The sequence below is a fragment of the Metopolophium dirhodum genome, chromosome 1 (genome assembly GCF_019925205.1).
Source record: "Metopolophium dirhodum isolate CAU chromosome 1, ASM1992520v1, whole genome shotgun sequence".
Lineage (NCBI taxonomy): Eukaryota > Metazoa > Arthropoda > Insecta > Hemiptera > Aphididae > Metopolophium > Metopolophium dirhodum.
This window is the reverse complement of record NC_083560.1, coordinates 14710349-14735883: the sequence shown is the minus strand read 5'-3', so window position 1 is coordinate 14735883 and position 25535 is coordinate 14710349. Positions and strand designations below refer to the sequence as shown.

At 29.2% G+C, this 25535-nt stretch overlaps 1 protein-coding gene and 1 pseudogene across 2 annotated transcripts in view; one reads left to right on the top strand and one right to left on the bottom strand.

Moving 5' to 3' along the window:
• Positions 1–15814, top strand: part of LOC132935020 (uncharacterized) — a 49195-nt gene extending 33381 nt beyond the window's left edge. Inside the window, exons 2-13 of one of the 2 annotated variants that reach the window (XM_061001453.1) lie at positions 3634–3840; positions 3935–4739; positions 8039–8179; positions 8247–8403; positions 8515–8692; positions 8796–8955; positions 9027–9260; positions 9325–9636; positions 9708–9941; positions 10006–10335; positions 10419–10611; positions 15658–15814. In XM_061001453.1, coding sequence (XP_060857436.1) covers positions 4476–4739; positions 8039–8179; positions 8247–8403; positions 8515–8692; positions 8796–8955; positions 9027–9260; positions 9325–9636; positions 9708–9941; positions 10006–10335; positions 10419–10611; positions 15658–15800 — 2346 coding nt within the window. In that variant the 5' untranslated portion in view covers positions 3634–3840; positions 3935–4475 and the 3' untranslated portion in view covers positions 15801–15814. Of the gene's footprint in view, positions 1–3633; positions 3841–3934; positions 4740–8038; positions 8180–8246; positions 8404–8514; positions 8693–8777; positions 8956–9026; positions 9261–9324; positions 9637–9707; positions 9942–10005; positions 10336–10418; positions 10612–12033; positions 12215–15657 lie in introns of those variants that run through there. The other variant, XM_061001454.1, reaches the window with a different exon arrangement.
• A 2940-nt stretch (positions 15815–18754) lies between these two features.
• LOC132933050 (zinc finger protein 660-like) lies at positions 18755–24395 on the bottom strand (annotated as a pseudogene).
• Positions 24396–25535: the final 1140 nt, after the last annotated feature.

Below are 25535 nucleotides of genomic sequence, written 5' to 3'. Positions count from 1 at the left end.
TTGACGGGGCGACTTTCGATTTACCCATTAACAAAAAACATTTTGCTGGATCGTCAGGTGCCACGACGCGTAGATATACCACAGCTGCATATGGTGCTTCGGGACTATCAGAAAAACCGTGTAACTCATATTTGACATTTTATCTGGCGACCAGACGGGGGACCTCGAATCGACGACAAATCTAGCAACTCTTGGTGGTAACGTGTCCAGGCCTCTGCCGCTTCTTCTGGTATGTTGTCATCCCAACCAAGTTCTATAGACCAAAGGTACTTCATTAACCTTTACAGCTCAGTTGTGACCGGCGGTAGTAATCCAAGAGGGTCGTAGATTCGTGCGATTTCCGAGATAATGGCTCGTTTGCTGTAACGCACTGGGTTCTGTCAGACATTGTAGCTTAGCCTATCCAGGTTTGGAATCCATTTAAGTCCTTGGACATTGATAGTCTCACCATCAATCACATCAAAAGTGACTGGGTACGTTTGTCGGTGTGACATTGGTACAGCGTCCAAGAGAGCCCGAGGGTTGCTACTTCTTTTTCGAAGCTCAGAATGCCCTCTTCCCATTACTAAGATCAAATTGCGCATGAGCTCCAGTGTGTGTATGCGACCTTCCACAAATGTACTTAATGTTTTCCACGTTGGAAAATCTGCCTGTCCTGCCGAATCAATTTTCCAGATTTTACGTACATCAGGCGGCAGTTTAGTTTATATTGTATGTACTATTACATCATCCCAATGATCAACAAGGCGTACCAATGTCTCCAATGCTCGTATATAATTGTTAGTTGTGTCGATCAACGTTTTCAATATGTTCGGTGCTTCAGCTTGTACCACTGGTTGTGTGAACAAGCAATGTAAATGTGTTTGAAACACTAGATGTTTGTTGTCAAACTGACCTTTGATTAAATTCCATGCTTCTGTATAACTATGACCATCAGATGACATTGATGATAAAACTGATGCTGCTTGCCCCGTTAAGCTACTACTCAGATAATGCATCATTTATGTCTTATCAATGTTTTGGTTATTATGTCCCATAGCTTCAAACTGATCTTTAAAGCTATAATATTCAAACTGGTCAATGAGACTGTCTAATTCACTATCCTCCTAAAATTCTTGAGCTAATTCATCATGTGTGATAACATATTTGTTAAACGCATTTTCTAATAGCTCAATTTGTGTAGTAATTTCATTAGTGTTGTATGTAATCAGCACTTCAAATGTGTTTGACTTGTGCTTCTTCTCTATTAATTTTCTTTTATTATTTAAAACGCGACGTAGTTTCTCTATGATTTACCTATGGTTTACACGTGCTTACAGCTAAGTTATGTAATGACTTAGTTGCAAAAACGAAACTTCGCGAACGCACTGAATGACGCAAACGCACTTTACCAAACGTACATGTATGAAATGAAAAAAAAAACCGATCCTAGTCGTTTGGACCATAAATGTTGATGTAAAAAAAAAAATAACTCGGTGGTTTTTCGTTCATCGTGTGTGTACTGTATATTTATATTATTTATAAATGTAGATTTGTATTAGGTAATTGTGTATAAAATAAAAAAAAAAGTTGCTTGATATAATTTGTAACTTTTACACTGTATAAACTGGTTCGTCAGTTGATCAGGTAATTTCAAGATAAGATATCAAACAATTGAAAATGATTGTACAGATACATAGTAATATACAGATAGTGTATGATTCCAAAATCCCGTTGACAATAATGTGTCAGTCTGTCTTATACCAGTTGTTGGTAGTTGTTGACTAGTAACACGTTATTTTATATTATATGGAAAAAAGTATTATTTTAGTTATTGGTGTAACTTTAAAACAAACAATAACAAACAAAATAATAATATTATATCATTGGTATTCGATACCGTGATTTTCTGTTTTTGTTTAACACTCACGCGACATAGGATTTTAGAATGGTATTTTTCCAATTGATCTAATTAAGCGATAAGAATTTTAAAAACCAATTTGGATTTTTCGTCAAGTCTACTCGAAATCGACTATTCCGCATTTTTCATTTTTTTATTTTAACTTCTCCGAAAATTTAAATACGACAACTTTTAAATACTCTTTTTTAATTTGAAATTTTTAGGAATTTGGGAGATTATATCAAACATGTGGGAAAGTCGATTTGAAGTAGACTTTACGACAAATTCATATCTGTTTTTATAATTCTTATCGCTTCAATAGATAAATTGGAATGTTTGCCAAAAAAAACACGTCTAAAATACTCTGTCACGCGTGTGTGAGACAAAAACAGAAAATCACGGTATCGATTTCTCTAAATATGATTATGATTATTATTTTGAATATAAAACTTGTTATATTGTTGTGGGCCAGGGAGAAAAAAAATACTCTGACATTCTCTTAAAAGTCAATAAATAAAAACATTAGGACTATAACATATATTTTTAAATTATGATCTTATGGAACAAAATAAGATATTTATAATGAATATTTGTCTTTGTAGCACAGCAATATGGTTCAATGATGCAAAATATAATTTAGTGTAATTAATAGCATTAACATATTTTATAGTTGAAAATTGTTAAGTAAAAAAGTAGTAATGAGAGTGTTAACTAAATGAAAATATGAACTGCAAAAATACCAATTGGTCTTATACTAAATTAATAGAGTAAAAGTTTATATTCTAGCCATTTTATACGGTAATACGAAAATGATTTTGTTAATTCATTTTTTAGAAGCTTTTAAATTTAATTTTTAATGCAATTAAATTTATTAAAATAATTAAATACCAATTGTATAAGAACGATCGTAAATATTTTGTTATTATACTGTTGTTAAAAAATGTCTGATAGGATTGCTAGGTTAAATATTTAGAAAATGTACGAACCTATGATTTCTCATAAGTAATAATTTTGACAATTTTAAAATATTGGAAATAGGTACATGACGTAATTTTTATTATAAGCGCTTTACAAAATTCATCAAATTCACGAAAATTTGTAAATTATTTTGTAGTTATAAATTAATAAACTCCTGATTTTAATTGAAACAACTCGAGAATTTAATATACAGTAAATGGTTGTTCATAAGTTATTCTAACACATACCTGAAAATCTCAAAATTATAGATACAATCACGAAATTTCTATTGTCATTCCAAGTTCAAATTTAGACGAAAAATAACGATTTAAGTTGTTTTGTTGTAATTCAAATAAGAATTGTCTTCGTATATAATATTTTTTTAATTTTAAAGTTAGTTATGAGTATTTTAAAATAGTAAATTGCTTGTACATCTTAAAATATCAATATTTTTATAGTATTATCTTTGTTAAATCCGTAGTTGATTAGACTTTCATCATCGTGGTATAATATCCTAGCATATAGCGAAAAGAATTTGTGATTTGGTGGGGAGTGGCTAAAGTACTACCTTGATAATATTGAATAGGCTTAAAACAAAATGTAGGTAATGTTGTGGTGTGGTGGGTAGCTCCTAAAGCCCCCTCCCCTATTTGCGCCTATGATCATTATTCATTATATTATTCGTATATTTATAGTTGATTAATCATGCATAGGAATATAATTTGAAGCCGCTAGACTGCGTGACGCATGATTTGAGCTTGACACTTATTTACTGAAAATGTCACATGTGTACACAGGTTGCAGTAGCACGTAGTAGTATGTGTATAATGTGTACACGTATTGTGTCGCATGAAAAATAATTAATTCGTCATGCGGCGTCCAGTCCTATAATTAGGACATGTTGTTCGCGGGTATCGACTATCGGACGTAAAACGTTGTGTTTTAAGGCGCCTATCAACGGAGAAACGATAACGATAACGAAAATATAACACTGTAAACGGTCGGTGAGAAGAAATAATGATAATAAAATTAAAATATTACAAAAATATTATAATAACACAGGACAAAAGAATATTATAATATATCGTGTTCGTTTAGATCCGCAGCCGCAGCTCTCAAAAGTCGGAACCTCCTTGGCGGCCATAATATGTGAACACTGCTTACAGTGTCTTTGCACCAATCACGCGCGTGGTTGTTTGTTGTTCGCGCTCGGCATTAAGGATGGCGGTGAGGAGGAGGGCCCCCGTCGACGTGGACTCGGGATAACGTGGTCCGCAGTGCTGCCAACGTTGAATGGTTCGCACGTCGACGCCACGGTGTCGTGGGTCGCGGTGTTCGGCCGTCCGATGGAGCGGGGGCGATGGGACTGTGGCGGTCGGGCCTGACTGACATTGATAGCCATCCCCCCATTCCCGCCGTGGCCGCAGTCTGAGCAGGACCACCATTTGCGTTTATGGAGATTAATAATCGTCCGTATGTGATAGCGTCATTTAGTGTACACGGTTTATCGTACCTATTGCTCGTCGGCCACCCGCCAACGATTGACAGCCAGCGTTCCGAATAGTTTTCCGAATTTTTTTCGGGCCGAAAACGATTCTCTCATCAGTTTCATCCGCACGCCGATATAATAGACGCCGCGATGGACAGCAGCACCAACGGCGAGACGAAGGAGCCGCCGCCGCCAGCACAGACGACGTCGACGACAGCAGAGTTGACGACAACGACGACGATGTCCACAACTAGCCTAACGACCACGATCACGACGAAGATGACTACGACGAGCCCGACGGATATCTATCAGATGTGCCGTCTGTGCCTAAACACGCTAAAGGTGGACGAAGGCGAATCGGTGTTCAACAACCAGGTGCCCTCGTTGTCGGAGAAAATCTACCGTGTATTCGGGGTAAGGGGACGGGCACGCGCCCAAATCATAATAATCCTTTTCAATATTATTTGTTTATGGCAGGCGGTCGTCGTGTTAACAGGACGGGAAATATTGTTAAAAGGCCGAGATAATACGGGAAAACACGAAAATGTGATAATGCGTTCGGTGGCTGCCGATAATGGCGTTGCGCGGTTTTATCATCGGCGCCGCCATTTATTGTTATTATTATTATTTCTCTCCCCTTTATCTCGCTCACTCCGTCTTTATCTATCCACATTTATTTATCCATCCGTCCGTCCGTGCGTACTCCGAGCGGCGTCTTTCGTTAACGCGTATCGTGCGTCTGCGGTGCGTGCGGCAGCCACCCCACGAGGCACCGCTCGCGTACGTCCGGACGATAATAATCGGCCAACGCGCCAAACCTGTCCGCCGTATCTCGGTCGATCACTAGTTTCATAACGGGCATGCGCGCCCGGGCGCTGACCGCTGCTGACGCCCACGGCCTGCCAACATTATTGATAATGGCGACCGCTTTATGATAGGCCATTGTTTGGCAGCGGTAATCAAGCACGTAATTGCGCGTTCGTACGTACGCGTGTGATTGATTTGTCACCACCACCCCCACCGGATACCACACACGATAATTATCATTACCGCCTTCGTGTGGCCGTGGTTTCTGTTTTTGTTGTTATGTCATGAGAAATATATAATAATAATATGATATCGAAATGATTGTGACAATATCACGGCGATGATAATAACGATTTTTTCCTAAAACCCGGGAAATTTAATAATATTAAAATATTATATAATTTATGATACCATTAATATTTGTTTTCCCGTAGGTATTCTCTATTACTCTAGTGAGGAATCGTCATTATCATCGGAAAATATTGTCGTAATGTCACACCGTAATGATATTATAATTTATAATGATGTGTATATTGACATTTTGGCTCTTCGTATCGTTTTTATCATTGGCACATACATGTTTTCGTACCACGTATGTGTGTGCGTTATTTTTATTTTATTTTTTATTTTCGTCCTTCCCTCGTCGCATGTCCTCAACATTTCTCCCCCCCCATGCCCCTCTATTCGGGGCAAACAGGTTTTTATTTATAGCCGCTCCGGTATCTGCTCTCGTTCTTGCTAAGTCGGAGGCTGTACCCCTGGTTTTTTTCCTATCATCGTGCCACCCGCGTTTGGGTCGGTTTTTTCATCACTCTTCCATCCATTTTTTGCTCGAACTTATTGTTCACTATCATCCTCTTCCTTGCGGCACCCGAGATTCTGGGTCCGATTTTCAAAAATATTAAAACTCCACCAGGCAGTTGTAGACACTTTGGGACCTGCCCACTCCCACGCGTCACTGACGAAGACTCTGTTGCACATCTTCTTAGTAGATCTTGGTCCGTGCTAAAAATCGTCGCAACCGCTGTCGAAAACGTAAATGCGTCGCACATCTGGTGAATGCGCGTGATTATAAGCGGTCGGTTTTTATTTTTCATCGTCATCGACGTTTCCAATAATATTGTATAATACCACTATAATACGATTGATCAGTAGGCAAACGATACTCTTTTATTTAGCTCTTTATTTATCCAACACATTTCGAATAGTAGTTGTTATTGAGATATTTCGTAATATTATCGTGTACAGTGAAGTTATAATTGTATATAATAAAATAATAATAAACTACTGGGTAAAATTTAACCGGTAAATAATGACCATTATCAGCAATAGGTATAAAGTTATAAAGGTATTCTTCATTTACAGTAAGAACTACGAACAGATTTTAGAACGGCTATACCATATGAATTTTGTAAAGTAACATCAAATAAGTTGCCTAATTAAAATATCTATATATTTTCTTGGATCAACAAATTGTCATGTATGATTGTCATGTACACGTGCTATTTATTTTGACAATAGGTTTATTCGAAAACTCTTATTTATTTATAGTTTGTTTTCCTTACTTACTGTAATTAATAGTAAGTTTTTAATTTATTATATAATACCTACTATTAAAATTATATAAACGATATACTTAATTAAATGTTATTTCTAAATTAAACACAATTCAAGATATATTAATTTTATAATTATATAAAAGTACAGTGTTTGGAAAGTTCCTTATAAAAAAAAATTCGTTCCGTTCCTTGTTCCTTAAAAAAAAAGAATTCGTTCCTGTTGGAACTTGTTCCTTCCAAACACTGTAATAGTTAATCTGATAATTATTAGAACACCTATTTATGTGTTATCTATTGTTTGTTTTTATTAACAAATTGTTCTGCCTATTTTCGTGGTTAAATTTTAATAGTTCCTAATAATTGAGCATAACAATTCACTTAAGAATATATTTTATAATGTTCTAAAATTTGAATTTAATTAACAATTTATTTTTTGTTACACCTATATACAATAAACTATTTTTTTAAATAAAAAACAGCTGTAGCTACCTATCTAATAGTTTTATATAAATGGATACTAGCTAACTATTTGAAAATCCAAAGTCTATGCTCTTAAGACTCATAGGATGTACTAATATATAATTGTAGATTATAAGTTACTGGCTGATCCCATACATTTCGTTGACCGTTAAATCAACTCTATAAGACTCAATCTTATAATCAAATTATATTATAATCATATTATCTTACTAATCTACCCACTAACTATACAAATACACAGACTATAACTATACAGACTAAACTCTGGACTTACTTATCAGATCTTGTATGTATATTGACAAAAGATAGTCAACAAATTTTCCCGATTAACCACTAGCAACCAATATATTATACACCGGTGGATTTTCCTAAATTTTCTTTCATATAAACCTTATCCGTAAAATACTCTTTCGTTAAAAAAAAATCAAGAAGATCTGATAATTAGTTCCAGAGTTTAGCCTGTACAGAGATTTTCATTTCACATTTTTATAGTTAGATATTATTTTATAATTTACACCTAAAAAGTAAAGCAAATAGTTTTTTTTTTTTTTTTTAATATTATTATAATAGCTTAAAAACTTATGGCAACCATTTATAAACAAAAATTTCCATCGGAAATCTTAAAATACCCGTTTGAGCACCTCCTGAGGTTGGTTCTTTTCCTTTTTAAATTAGGCTATCTTTTAAGTTGGGCCAAATTACACACAGTATAAAAAATTTCATCAAGATCGGTCCAGTAGTTTCGGATTTTATCCTGGACAAACTTTGTGACACGAGATTTATATAATATATTTAAGATAACATAGCATCATAGAAAATAATAATAAAACAAATTGTGTATCAATTATTAATACAAATGTGTTTCAGGTACAAATTAGCGATGCTGAAGATTTGCCAAATAAACTTTGTTCAAAATGTTTGCAAAATACTGAACAGTGTTACAGCCATAGAGAAACATACAAACGTCAAGAACGTGTTTTGTATGACGTGATTAAAAAAACAGCAATTGTAAGGATATTTTTTAAATATTCAAATGAAAACATTTATAAATTAATTTTATTCTAAATACAAATAGGAGGAAGTGTACAGTCGTCCTGTGGATTCAAATCACTCTTCATCATCTGGTGTATCATCTGATCCTTGTTACATTAAGGCCAATAGTTCAGCTAATAACATGAATAATAGTTATAATTTTCCACCTTATGAAACATATGCATCTCTAGCTTCTCATGGTAAGTTTTAAAAAAAATACACTTGAAATAGTGTGTATATTTAAATATACATAGGTAATATAAGTTTTAGGTATATAAGTTTATAACACATTTATTCATATATGGTTGAAGTTATTCAAAGGTGTGATGAAATGGCAGCAGAGGTTACAATAGCTTATGATTCGGAAGAAACAGTTTCAGGAGATGAAACAATTTGTACTGACAACAATTATGAGTATGTAACATATAATGATGACGAAAATATTATTTTAGTTAGAACTGAACCAGACGACGATTATGATAAAGAATAGTAAGTATCATTTCGTACATTTTTTTATAAAAATGTATAATTATTTTTTATTATTGACAACCAATCTAATATATTATATTAATAGTTTCAATGGTTTGTATAGCACTAAAAATGACGATGGAAATGAAAACTATGAACAACAAGAAGGACCAAAAGTTATTGCTAATGTACAATTCCCAATGGTAAATGGTACAATCGTTAATGGTACCCATAAAATTGGCCAAAAGCCATTTTCTTCAGTCAATTGCATTCCAACATCCTGGGTAAGATTCATTAAATTTTATAAAATTCTAATATATCTATTATTTTGACGGTGTTTTATTGTTTTAACTAGGATTCAAGTACGAGCAAAGACCGTCGTAAACAAAGTTATCCAACTAGAGCATTGGAATTAAGCGGTTTCCAAACACAAGTTGCTGGTGATAATACTAATTCATCAGATGAAGGAAATGTTACAATTAGGAAAACTAAAAAAATCCGTGCCAATTCCTCTGCTGTTATAGTGAAGCCTGCTTATGCATGGCCTAATTTACAAGACAATGGCCAAACACAAATATTTCAAACAAAAGTTAGTACTCAAATTTACTATAGTTTTAGTACTTATTATAGTACAATATATTTTATTTTTATAGAATCCTGATGGTACAACTTCTGAATTACGTCCTCAAGTTATGCAAGTTGGTGAATGGGCCAACAATCAGGATCAATCAAATGCTCCTACAGATCCGTCAGATCGCATGGGTATGCTGTTATTTGCTGCTACTCATATTCAAGAATTATCCACTGAGAGTGATGACGATGGAAATGAAAACTATGAACAACAAGAAGGACCAAAAGTTATTGCTAATGTACAATTCCCAATGGTAAATGGTACAATCGTTAATGGTACCCATAAAATTGGCCAAAAGCCATTTTCTTCAGTCAATTGCATTCCAAAATCCTGGGTAAGATTCATTAAATTTTATAAAATTCTAATATATCTATTATTTTGACGGTGTTTTATTGTTTTAACTAGGATTCAAGTACGAGCAAAGACCGTCGTAAACAAAGTTATCCAACTAGAGCATTGGAATTAAGCGGTTTCCAAACACAAGTTGCTGGTGATGATACTAATTCATCAGATGAAGGAAATGTTACAATTAGGAAAACTAAAAAAATCCGTGCCAATTCCTCTGCTGTTATAGTGAAGCCTGCTTATGCATGGCCTAATTTACAAGACAATGGCCAAACACAAATATTTCAAACAAAAGTTAGTACTCAAATTTACTATAGTTTTAGTACTTATTATAGTACAATATATTTTATTTTTATAGAATCCTGATGGTACAACTTCTGAATTACGTCCTCAAGTTATGCAAGTTGGTGAATGGGCCAACAATCAGGATCAATCAAATGCTCCTACAGATCCGTCAGATCGCATGGGTATGCTGTTATTTGCTGCTACTCATATTCAAGAATTATCCACTGAGAGTGATAATGGTCAGTCTCCTGGCACACTGAAGAGCGCTACTGTGGTACGTGGTAAATTAGTATCGTCAGAACAAAAGAGCAAGATATATGAGACACAAGCCACAGATGGTCATCAAGTAAAACAGCAAGTTAAAGACATAAATGCTTCACCAAATATACCCAAAAAATGTACTGTAAGTATAATGATGAGTATTGTTTTATATAATATTTATTTCTTGATCTACTTATTATAAGTATTATTAATGTTTTAATTCAGCCTAGGGAATCATCGATTCAGAGAATTTGCAGTCATTGTGGAACTACATGTTCAACAATATGGCGACGAATAAATGAAGACCCAGTATGCAATGCCTGTAGATTATACTATAAACTACATGGAAAAATTAGACCATTCACCATGAGACGTAGCATCATACATACTAGACAACGTAGAAAACAATCAGACAACGGTTAGCATTCTCGCCTATATTAATAAACTAGAAAAAAATCAAATATATTTCCTTCTTTATTTAAGAACCTAATATATTTCTGTTTTTAAAAAGAATTTCGGATGTCTCCTTTCTTACTAACACCCTCTTCTAGTTACTTTTATTATTCACGTTGTGTAGTAAAACTATAGCTAAGTGCCAAATAATTGTATTTTTTTTTTTTTTTTTTTGGTACATTAATATATTTATGCGACCTCAGCATATTAAAAACTAAAATTAAACAGTGATCAGGACAATTATACAAGATTTTACGCTTTCTTCAGGTAAGAATGCCAATGCGGTAAAAGATGTTGACACTAAGTCAAATTTCTTGTTAATTATTATTTTATTATATTAAAAATAGCTTGTAATATGCTTAGATTTATTATATTTTTTTTCAAATTAGTTTATTGTTTATATTTGAAAACTGTTCATAATTACTAACTTATCAGAAAAAGTTTCATAATAAACGCATTATTTTTGTTGGCATGAACATTGAACATAATACTTTTGTAATTAATAATAACATGTTAAAATTCAACCGTGTAAAAATCAAATATGTTTAAAAATATTAAGTATTTATAATTTTTATAATATCAAGTGTTTAAAAAAAAAAATAGTTGTCAAAAATTAAAAATATTGGGTATACTAAAAATGAGATTTAGTTTATTAAAAAAAAACTTTAAATCAATTTTATAGGAAAGTAGTATAACATTTAAAATGTTTTATATTATGCTTACATGTTTGATAATATTGTTTATTATTTATTATAGTACATAATAACAATATAAATATTTAATTAATTGATACGGGATAATAATCTAAATTACATTTTTCATAATAAAAATTAACTTATTCTAAATCTTTTTTTGTAACTAGTCAAATTTTAAACTTGACTAGATATGTGATTAGAGTATTAAAATATGTAAGTTTAAAAAATCCTGTTCTTCATGATTATATTGAATTGGATCATATTGATACTTTTTAATTCATGTTTTGTTATAGTTCAAATTTCATTCCAACTATAAGCATTTTCTGGTAGATAGTTATAAATGTTTGCTTTTTTCTTTCTAATATTAGCTAGTGGGTGGTGGTTGTTATTATATTATTATCTGCTTAACTAAGAATTTAGTATCAGGATAAATTAACCTGTTAAGAATGTAGTATCTTAAATTCTTTTATTCTCATTTGTAATGCTTAATGAAATGGGTTCAAAATTGTTAATCATGTACTAGCCTATGAAAAATATTCCACTTTTACTATTATTATTATAATAAATATTTATTTTACTATTTAATAATGTAAGCCGAAGAAGTATTGGTTGTGAATTTCACATGCCCACTTACAACTCACTGTGGAATTGTCCGATTATGCATCAGAACGGTTAATTTTATTTTTGTGTAGATATGGACATATGAGCATGAATAAGAAGAAAATCAAAATTAAAAAACAGAAGACACTAAATTAGAAGAAGATTGCTATGAAGTAGAACAACCACCATCGCCCAACTCAGCAGCTGTTCAAACTATAATTGAAGAACCTGTTCAAGCAGAAACACTACTAAATCTTGTCAGCAAATAATGAGCATGCGTAACACGCATGGTTCATCATAATATTCTTCATTTTAATTATTTTTTTGTCCTTATTTGTACGTGAAATATAGCTTAAGATATAATTTGAATTAAGTATCAATTCTGTATTCTTGTTCTTGCACACATTATATTATTAATAGATTTTAATATTGTGCTAAATAAAATTCAGTTTTGATCTGCATTTATTTTTCAATCCAAACTTACCAAACCATCATTCATAATTTCTTTTAAATTAGTTAGCTTTCATTTCTTTTCCATTCCATTTTATTAATGGAACAAAACAAATTTAATTAATGACCAACACATAAAAAAAAAAAACTTACTTGTAATAATATGTAGATTACTGTATTAATGATCTGTTCAGTTGATTATTTTTTTTATTATTTTTGTCATTAATATTTTCTTTTAATAAATACCTCCTTTAAATACCTTTTTGTATATTAAGTATCTATCTCTGACACAACAAGATGATGATAGTAGGAGCTCTCTAATCTTAAGTTCCCATATTTGTGGTTTCCTTGCCAGTGGCGTGCGCAGGATTTTTCAATGTGGGGAGAGGGGCTTGAAAATTAGTTACAATTTTATTTTTATTCTATCCAGTCTTTTAATTTTAGACGTTTATTTGAGGTATTTTAGAATGTTTGTAACTTCTCAACTTTTCTGGCAGAAAAAATGCTCTGATCATAAACTTTGATGCCCAATGTATGTTTTTGGAAGCAAATTGTATCTAGTTTATACTTTTAGTAGGTCGAAATTAAAAATGCTCAGTGCTTTTTAAAATAATTGGAGAAAAAAATGAGAATGTATTAAAATTGATTAGTAACTAGCTTGGTTATACCGCCCTCACTTGAATTGTAATTGGTTAATTAAAATTATTTATCCGGTAAAAGAGCTTAAAATTGTAATACTTTAGTTTTTATTATAGCAAAAATATTAACAACACATAGGCATCGTGGTTATTTTTCATAAGCATTTACAGTTCAAATTTCATCAAAACCACAGTTAATTTGTAGTTCAAAACTTATAAAATATTAAATGTATATAGCTAGCGCTAGACAATTTAATACAAGGTCTTTCATACAAGTAGTTCATACTTTTACCCAAAAATTACAGATAATTTTAGGAAAAAATGGTATGCAAATACAATGTTTTTTCAAAAATGAATTCATTCTGGTAAGACGTATATGAAATTTATGTCTTGCTTACTATAGTTGACAGCTTAAACTTGATAAATATTTATTTATTTTTTAAGTACCTACCTTATAAATACGGTCAATTGTGGGGGGGGGGGAGGGGATTCAGCCCACTGTTCCTTTCTAATTCTACATGAAATGTCTACCTCCATTATGATGCACTATAACCTCCCTACAATTATTTTTTGAATATAAATCTAACTTGAGTTGTATACACTATAATATTAATGTATACAAATTGAAAATTAATCTTACAAAATATATCTTTATATATAATATATTATATGTATATTGTATATATCTTACATATTATTAATATTTGTACAGACTTTTTCTATTAACTTTGTATGTATAAAAACTGGTGTAACATTGTGAATAAAAATAATTATTTAGGCAATTTTCATTCAAAGGGTAATCTCGTTTAATAGTAATAGTAATAACAAAATAGGAATATATTCTGATTTAAATTTAAATTTAAATTAAAGTATTTAGATCTTTGAGCTTAAGTTTCTTTTAATGCATTATTTACAAAGCATTTAAATTACATACTTTTTTCTTTTTTTAGAATTTAATGGTTGTTATAGAACATAATATATAGCTTTAATCTATAGTGGGACTAATTTATGTCCACTTGAAATTTTGTTTAAAAATATTTGTCTTCGCTAATATGGTTTTGAAAACTATTATTTAACAATATTATTGCAGAACTGATATAGTACAGTATGATGGATAAGTTACGAAATTAAAATTAATTATAGAAGTTGATAAGACAACCAACAGAAAACATCAGTTTTCTATTAATACATAATGGGGACTGAATTTAAATAATACATACTTTACATATTATGATTATGTATGTATGATAGACACATGTATATACCTTTTTATTAATGAAATATAACTTCTAATTAGTACTCACATTAATGATATTTAAAAAAATTATGTTTATGTCTAAAAAAAATAATTTTATAAAATGCAAAGTTTCAAAATTGATGCGTCCATTGATACACAAAAGTAAATTTGCATTTTTATACTGCACTATATTGATGGAAAGAACAGTTTCTTAAAAACTTGTCAAAGTATACAATGTTTATTTATTTTTACGTGTGCTTTTACTAGTAAATTACTAATTTACTAATATTTTTTCAATTGGTATTGTGTTTAAATATATTTATTTCTTTGTTTTGTAAACATCTATCTATACTTATATTGACTATCTTTTTTTTCAACATCTGTTTTAGATTTCATTTATATTATGTGTTGGTGTCTTTATATAATTTCCTGGTATTTAAATAATTTAAGCCGGGGACCAATTGTCTGCGTATAAAATTATGAAGGGGACCAAGTGTCCTAGATCCACATTATTGTACATATCTTTTTATAATAAATTATTATACCATTTTAAAGGTCATAAAGTTGAAGTTAAATTTTACCATTTTTGTATTCTTCATACTATATAAATATTATTAATACTTATATAGGTTCATAGAATTTCATTGCTGATTGTTAATAACTAATAAGGATCTTGGCAATAGTGTTCGGCGTACTATGAGGAGGTTGTTTAGTGATCAGTTCCTTGTCAACTCTTCCCAATATGGATTTAAAAAAAAATATCTTTTGCTAATTTATCCTGCTATTGTTTAATTATAGGTAAAGTAGATTTATTTAATATTTATCATACACCTTTTATTACAATAAAACTATAGTCATAGACTTTATACACACCCATTCAACACTTTTTTGCTCTATATGTACAGATTCTCTAAGAAACCATAGAATAAAAAATGTTATATATAATAAAATAATAAGTAAGTTAGTGTTTACTATAGCTATAGATAATATGATGGTTATACATCACTGATGATTCCAATATTAAAATAGATCTATTGAAATTAATTGCTACTAAACTTTTTTTTTTCCGGTTAAATCGAGGACCGGAGGAGGAACCGCGTTAGCATTACTTCCCCTCAAATCATTACTTCCCCTCTGGAAAATCTATCTATTGTAAATTTGTCTTCAATTCATAATAACAATATTATTTATTATGGTTAGGCATGAAAATCATTAAACATTTAATGAATAAATTCATGAGCCTTATATGGTCCCTTAAATATGATTTAGTGCTCATGATTGGTCCATTAAATGAATACATTTTTTATATAACTTGGCTCTTGTAACCTTAAGTTATTATAGCAGTAGTAAACCATAGTATTAATAATAATAACATAACTTATATGTTTCAGTTGCTTTAAGAGTCCATGGAATATATGAAACCAGTACAGAAAAAGAAATAGATACACCATTAGCAATATGGTTGTCTCATGCCATTTTCAGGGGGGAAAAAAAGAAGACAATCAATATTATATTATATTTAACAATGTTTTAATTCTTATGAATACAAATTCATCACTGTTATTTATGATTTAATCTTAAAACTACTAGCTGTACCTAATAAATCTTAGCAAAAAAATAAAAAATATACTATTTTAGTCATCAATTTTATAAATATATTATGTGTTATAATAAAGAGTAACATTTTTTTTCATTACTTAACATACTTATTATTTATTCGTCCTAACGATATAAATTCTTATTTATAATCAAATTAAACAATTATTTATACAGAATTTTTTTTCTGTATTATTAAAAAATAATTATAATATGCATTATATCTATTGTATAATGTATTATTACATATTAATATTCTGCAGTGGTCTGCACAGTAAAATATTGTATATGGACATAATATAATATAATATACTTTGTTAAACAAACATCGATAACCTAAAAAATAATAATGTTCCAGAAAGTTATCAAACAAATATTATAACCAAAATATTTTAATAGTTTGTCATCAAAGTTTCTATAAAGTTATTAAATACTATTGGCTACAAATAATATAACAATTAAAGATTTATAAACATTAAATTATATTATAACAATATTATTGATTTTAACATTGTTCAAAAGTTATTTTTGTGTCCAAAAAATTGTTTGAAAATGTTACATTAACATTTAATATTTTTTTTAGAACTAAATGGAAACGTTATAGTAATTTCAATATTAATTAATTAATTAATATTCCACTGTTATTTTGACAATGTTTTTTTGCTGTCTGGGATATATTATGTAGGTACCTACACAACTTGAGTTAATTTTAATTTTAAGTATAAAAATTATAATTGAAATGTGTAGTTTAATACAATTATTTGAATATATATTTAAAATTAAAATTAATTTTATTTAGACAAGCTTCTTATCTAGAATGCCATAACTATCAATTTAATACACAAATACCGTCACATCTAAAGTAGGTAAAAAGACCTACAGCGCACTTGTCCATAAAAATGGTTTGATCTCTACATTGTATTTTCAAAATGTTTCACCTTAATCATTTTTGATCCCCCCAGAATATTTACTCATAACTACTGACGACCACTTGTCCTTTCATGACAATCACGTAATTTATATAATATATTATAATATTATTTATATATATACATATTATACGACATACCAATATTAGTTATTTTTATTATTGCTATAACAATTGAACAAGACTTCATTGAACAAATTTTCATGTACCTATTGGCTATTAATTATTATAGTATGTACCTATATTATTTATGTCATATATCATAATATTATTATTTCATGATGGACAGAAAAACTACATTAACAAAAAATTATGAGTACATAAAAATTGAATAGTAAATAACAGATATAATAAAAATTATATAATGTACGAATAATATTAAAATTTACATGTAATTAATATAACAAAATACACATGTGGTATTTAATTTTACACCTATAAATAACTATTAACTAAAATTAATATTCTTAGTATTTCCTATGATCCACATTACTTTGATCCTCGTTTGCAGGATCAAAATCAGTAATTTTAATTGATATACCAATATAATTTTGTATACTTTATGACTAGTTAAGTTAAATTTATAGTGCCAAAAAGTATTTTGTGGTTTTACAACCGAATACCATATTAAGTCAGTTAACCAAATTTAAAATCCAAAAATAAGCCAGCGGCTTCTTGTACTATAGAAAAATTAATATAAATGGAATTTTTATTTTTTTTTCTGCCAAGCTAAATAGTCTAAATAAAAAAATATAGATTGACAAAAATTTAATAAATTAATTAAATTTTAATACGGCGTATATTTATCTTTTATAAATATATTTCTGACAACCAGGGACGGATTGTCAGGGGAGACTTTGAGCCTACGTCTCCCCTTAAGAAAAAACAAGCGACTTGTAAATAATAATTAATTGGAAATTGAAATGTATAGAAGTATTTTTATCTGAATTGAAAATATATTGAGTATATCGTTTTTTTTTTCGATTATTATTTGAAGTCCACAAAATCTAAAACCTATAAATAGTAATTTTGTATCTAAAGCTTCCATAACTATAACTTATACCATAACTATATAATTTGATTTCTAATAAAGATTAAGGATCAAAAGTTAAAGTAAAAATATTAAACTATATACAAATGCAAATAAATTGATATACTTTTTTTTTATTAAATACTTATTACAAATCAATATTTTTTTTTATCAGTATTAATAATTAAAATGAAATATTTTGTACATACTCAATTTACTAATATAAATATTACAAATACAACTATGTATAATTATAAAAACCAAAAAAAACATATATTTAAACCTAACTTATGTATTTATTTTTATTTTAGAAGATAGTTCACAGACTGAAACACCAAAACTGCTAAGAAACTTATGGAGATACCGATGATCATTTGGCAGCCTATTATTTTACATTGAATGTATACAAAAATAAATAATCATTAATAGACGTGACAACAATAATTTCACTTTTATACTTATTATGAAATAATTTCAAATATGTCGACTTATACAACTATCAAATATAATATCTGATTATTAGATACTGAAATATTATATAAATGGACATTTCTGGTTTATTTTTGATGTAGCCATACATTTTTGGATACCATTATAGTGTTTCCTAAAAAAATATTTTAATTGGAAATGTCTTGTTATTGCTGCCATGTCTTCATGTTACAACAAAATAATGGAAAATGTAACTTAATTATGAATAAAATTATAATATTAATTTTACTTAAGTTTTACAATAAGATACCTAGTATTGAGTAAAGTTAAATCGCTATGAGTAGACTTATATAATTTATAAATTCATGAAGATTAAAATAAGTAGGATATAAATAATCTAAACAATTAATCTACATTCTACAATAATCTAATGTATCTTACATTTTTCAAATGAATGAATTAAATTAATTAAAATTTAAAAGCACACAATGTATTTAATTTAAATTTAATGAAATCTAGATATATGTAATGTCAATGAGACTCTATCATTAAATGTCGTTGGACAGTACATACATTTTAAAGGATTGAGGTTAGGATGCACATTTTTAATATGGCGAGTCAAGTTATGTTTTGTTATTTCTATAATACACAAATTGCATTTAACAGTTGTTAACTTTAGCTCCTGACGAGGGAGTATAGAATGAGAATGATGCCGCCTTTTATGTAGGCCCAGGCTACGTATTGTTTTGTTATAAGTACTACAATAGGAACAAACAAATACATTTTTATTTAGCAAGATATTCTGTTTTTTACGTTTGTCATTTGTGTGCTAAAATTATTTTTGTTCCAGAAACAGATTTGCCATTAGACATTATAACATTGTTGTGTGATAGAAAGTGTTTTTCAAAAATTTTCCTTAATACAAATGTTTTATGACACTTATTACATATTAATTAACTACTCTTTAAAATGTTATTACAATTATCAAAATGATCAAGAAATTTAGCTTCAGACCATGTTGTAAACACGCAATTCAGACACTTCCATGATTTGCATTTTCTTTTTTGTATAGTTATATTGGGATCAGTTACACAAAAGTTTTGAGTTAATTTGTTGGATACATTTTGTTGTAAATTTACTGAAGTAATAGTACTGCAGGATTTTTTTGCCAATTCTGAGGTTGATTTAGAGTTTTTGTAATTTCTACTTGGAATTACTGTCAAATTACTTTTGGACGAAGACTGAATTTCTGAAGGTTTTACGGATGAATTCCTCATGCATAGATTATTATTATGTTTTGCCTGATGTGCAAACAAATGCGCACTAAGAACAAATTTTACATTGCAAACTTTACATACGTAAGGTTTACTTTTATGCAGATATTTATGGACTAAAAATTCTTCATATATATCAAAATTAGCATCGCATATTTTGCAAATAAATTCATTTCTGCCAACATTTTTCATATAGCTTAAAAAAGTAGTATCCTCAGTTATAGATATAATTTGGTTCTCTTGCTCAGTTTTTACTTCCACCATATCAGTAGCTTCAACTTCATCATAAATACAAAATTCCTGCATCGAAGATTGCCGTAGAGTATTATTGATTGTGGTTCTAAGATATATAAAACAAAAAAACAAAAACAATATCAGGTAATGCAGTTGAAATATATACAATCAAGTACTCAATACATTTAAACATATTGTATATTGTAAGAATTTAAAACACAATGGGAAAGTTTTTTCTATAAAACATTTATTGGACTTCCAGCTTATACCACATAGTAATGACTGGACTCTAGACTATCAGTTTATCAGACAAAGTTATTGGTTAAAGAAAAGTGGTGTTCTTTACTATTGCCATTAACATAATTTACCTATGCTTGGTTAGGTTAGCACTACGGTTAAATGATGCTGGATAAAAACATTTCACTGTGACTATGGTTCATGTTCACACACAAAATATTAAGAGATTTTGGAGATTAGTTAGGTGGAACACTAAGTCTTAAGAGAAGTGGCTATACATCACATAAATTCACACTTGGCAGAATTCATAACCATTGTCTGTCAAAACACAATGAATGACATTCCGATTAGATTTTGAGAGACATAAGTCATATCATCCTCCCCCTCCACCCAAGAAACAGTATGAAATTATATATATATTTTTTTAATATTATATTTGAAATTTGAAATATTTTTAAAGAACAGTTACACATTAATACTTTTTTTAAAAGTGGTAGTACTCTGTTTTATTAGAGATGTAAGTGCTGTAAATTCACAATTAATTTTTACCGGTGTAAAAACTTACTGTAATCAACTTTTTTTTACCAAAAAAATATGTTGTGTGGCCCCTCTAATTAAATTAAATCAAAGACTTTCCTGAATTGTAAAGATTTTTGGTCCACTGATAATATTACAATTTATTATTGTACTAATCATATTTTCTATGTTCTGAACACTGTATGGTCAAACGTCAATCGTTATAACTTATCAACTGTCGAGCATAAGTGTTGTTATGACTATTTTATATTTATATTTTAAGATGTATTTTTGAGTTTCTAGTCCCTAATGTATCAACAAAATAATTTTTACCTGTATTTTTAAAAAGTTAAAAAAAAAACCTTAAAAATAAATCAAGATGAAGTCTCAAGAAACAAAAAAGCGACAATTTGCACCGATTGAAGGCAAACGTTTTTTAAACTCTCATTTTGCGACAGCATTTACAAAGGAATACGTAACTAGAATGGCTTTACATTTTTCAAAATTTAAAAATTACAATAATCAATAATTATATAAAATAAAAAAATAACTATAAATATATAAGTATTTTGTATTATTATAGGTATTTTTTTGTTTTTGATATATCCAATAGGTATATTTAATTTTTAGAAAATAATAATAATTTCATTGTAAGTGAATTATCAAGTACAAACAATACAGACTTAAAAAAGACCAATACTAAAGAAAGGCATTTAAAATCATAAATGTATACTAAGAAAAAAATTAACGAGTAATGTATAATATTCTTAATTCAGTATTTTTATTTATTCAGTAAACATTCAATGTTATTATTATTATTTATTTGTTTAATTAGCACTTTAAATTTGAAAATAACATAGATACTTTATTAAAATATATTTTATGCTTAATTGTAAATTTATATTGACAACATCCTATAACTTAATTTAATTTAATTAGTTTTTGAGGTTATCCTATCTAAATATTTGATATAACATAATGTATAACTACAATATGATATTATCATGTTTCAAATATTTGTTGAACAATTAGATATTTACTTAAATTTAAATTTTTAAATTCATTACTAAAATAAGATATAAAAATGTGTAGTGTTGCAATGTCAAAAAAGATGAATTTAAGTTTAAATATTTTTATGTTTACAAATAAATTAGGTATTTATCTTACTAAATCCATTAATTATAATAAATTTATTATAAGGGGTATACATTTCAATTTATACTATTGATTTATAATATATTTAATTTGCATTATTAATTTGTAATATGTTAAATGTACACTTACTATTAATTATTAATTATTATTCCAACCATATCGAATTATTTTACAGGATTCTTTAAGCAACTTTTGGGAACTGTTATTTATGCAACAGCAACTCATTTTTCTATAGAAGAAAATTAATATTTGTGAAACTAGCAGCTATGCTGACCGCTAAAAATGATTGGTCGAAGGAAACAGGAGTGAGGATCAAAAAGGCTGAAAAAGCGTCATTTTCCTTAGGTAAGTTCTTAAAATCAAAATCATTTTCCAAGAAGACCAAAACTAGACTATATTCGCCAATAATAAGTCCGACGCTCACCTATGGTACAACAGAAAGAAGGCTTAGGACTTTTGAAAATGGAATTTGGAGGACAATATTATGTTGACCAACTTATGATAGCATCAATGCAACATGTAGAAGAAAATATATCAAAGAACTGCAAGATGAATTGGGAATTGCATCAGTTATAAGCTTCATAAGGGGGCAAAGGATCCAATGGTTAGGATACGTAATGCGGAGGAGCGAGGATTATATAAGTAGAACGATCCTAAACTGGAAACCGATTGGAAAGAGACCTCGAGGGAGACCCAGGAAAAGGTGGCTGGATGTTGTGTAAGAAGACCTTAAAAAATTGGGAGTACAGAAATGGAGAGAAGTAGTTCAGGACTGTGAAAAATGGAGGGATATTGTAATGGTGGCCAAAACTCTAAGACAGTACTAAGTGCCAGAGGAAGAAGAAGAAGAAATATTGTTAAGACACTACGACCCAGTTGACTACCTTTACGGGTCACAATTTCATACAAGTTTTTGGATGAAAAACACCACCAGAACATATTAAAAAAAAGATAAATTACGAAGATGTTTAGTGTGTACAAGTTGATAGTTAGAACAACATCAGGTATTTTTATTTTTTGTGTTTTAATTTATATATTTCATATTATATAATATGGTAGGGTCTACTAGTCTAAAGTTCAAAGTATATTTTATTTTAAAATTAGTTGTAATATTCAAATTTAAATTTTGTTTTTTTTTTTTTTTTAATGAACTTATTGCTAACATCATTATTTCAACACCTGAACCAGTTGTATATGAATCACTAAACAGGACTATTAATCTCCATACTGGAGAATATATTGCTCAAATAATAGGTGATGTCATTGATTCTACTGGAAAAAGTGGGAATTTAGAGATGGTAATAGACAACAGAGATGCTATAAGGAATGCTTGGCAAATACTTCTAAGTGATAATCATTATGAAAATGTACCTATTGTTTACTATCAATACTTTTGTCACACTCTTAATTTATTTATACACGATATTGTAAAATTAGAAAGTTTTTCTACGGTGGAAGGAAATCCAAAAAAAGTTGTATAAACTATTAATTATTGACACATTTTAAAAAGTACTTATGTTACCATTCAAAAATCAAATAACCAAGTATTGAGAACTTTTAAATTACCAGTACAAACTCTTTGAGGTTCGATTATGTTTTATTGTGGATTGAAACTAATGTGAAGTGAAAATTAACATGTAATTAATAAATTAGGAAACATAAAAATGATTCTTCTTGGTTTTGTATTTTGGAATAAAATTGAAAATATTATGTTGATCTTCTAAAAACTTATAGCTGATTGGATATTAAAACTCTTTTGTAAGTGATGTTGTATATGCATTGAATAATATTACCTCTTTGATGACAAACAATTTACCTAAGATAGATTTAGTAACTGATAAAGAAAAATAGTCATTTATAAAAAACTTCAAACGAAGGAAAAATATGGGTCTCCATCCAATGCATTATGCTGGTTCAATATTCAACACAAGGAACTAACTTAACAAATGCTGAAGATATTGCTGGAGTTGAATACAATTATAATGTTACTAAATCTTTAATAAAAGAACAGCGTGGAAATATTATGATGGAATTTGCAGAAAATCGTTCACGTAAAAGACCTTGGATTTTGATTGGTCTGTATTATTAGAACAATTAATTTCTTTTCCTTGGTGGAGGTTTTGTGAAAGTTCATCTATCAGTAAAGTAGCAACAGCAATAATGTCTTTGCCAAGTTTTCTGAGGCAACATACAGATCAAATAGTACTTTTCCTTTATACCTACATACAAAAAAAAAGGAATTGGTTATATTATTTGGGTTTGTGTTCTTGATTAATGATTATGTATATCAATCTGAAAGTGTGAATGTTCGGCCATTAGAAATAATGTTAAATTACAGAAAAAAATTATATTGGTAATACCTTCTTAATTATATTTGGAAAAAGTCCCCTTTTTAGAGCCTATGATTTGTACAATAACAAACGATTTGTTTGAATAGTAAAGACTGTGAAAGTATAAAAATTATTTTTAATATTAACATACCCGTAGTTTTCAATACTAGCATCCTTCTGTTTTATTGATCCAGAAAGAGTATTCTTTTTATTTAATGACGTATTCTCCTTTTTATGATTTCTAAATCAACATTATAAAAATAAAAGTTTACAAATTATACATAATTAGGTATATACTATGCTATTATGTTTTGGAAAGTTGTACTCACTTGAGAGTATATTTTTCTATTTCATTTTTGGTAAGTGGTGTAAGTTTAACGCAAGCGTTAACGAAATTCATATTGTGCTTAAACACTAAATAAATAAATAAATTAGGTATTTATCTTACTAACTCCATTAATTATATAAAATTTATTATGAGTGGTATATTATATTTCAATTTATACTATTAATTTATAATATATTTGATTTGTATTATTAATTGGTAATATGTTAAATGTACACATACTATTAATTATTATTTCAACCGTATCAAATTATTTTACAGGATTATTTAAGCAAACTTTTGGGAACTGTTATTTATGCAACAACAACTCTTTTTTCTATAGAAGAAAATTAATATTTTTTAAACATTTTTAAAGCACCATGGCCCAGTTAACTACCTTTGCAATTCACAATTTCAAACATGTTGTTGGATGAAAAACACCACCAGATAACATTACACGTTCAAAAAAAGATAAATTACGAGAAATTTAGCGTGTACAAGTTGATGGTTAGAGCAACATCAGGTTACAATTTTTAAAACAGATGTACTAACTAAGTGATGATAATAATTTATTTGTCTACTTACCATACATAATATAAGAATGGATAGGACATGCCTATACCAGTTTCATATGGGGCCGTATGTTTTTTTTGGGGAAGAGAGAAAGATATGGGGATTTTTTAAGGTTATATCCAAAAACTGTTTACAATATTTGTCAATTTTAAATTAGTATTTTGATTGTTGTGCCTGAAAATGGTAATTGGAATATTCAAATGACCCTAAACTTTGCGTACATAATTAATTGTAATTTAAATATAGAATAATATAGATCGTTAATTATTACTAATTTATCATTAATGTTATTTATTATCATTTATAAATATTTGCCCCATATAATATTAAAAACGTATCACTAAATTTTCTAGTGATATGTTCTTATGTCCTATCTTTTCTTATATTATCTATGCTACTTACCGATTGTTGAGTGGAAACACAATGTGTATAGGTAAAACGTGCGGTGTTGGTGTGACGATGCTCTCCGAACGGACGAATGCGGCCCGTGTACGGTTCGGATGTAGGTACGTAGAGTAATGAAGAAGACACTGGAAATGTGATTCGAATCGCTCATCAAGTTTATATTATGACCAATATAGGTAGCGCTCGACACTGCGGTGTCCTACCACCACCCAACCACCCGCGATCTACCACTCACCA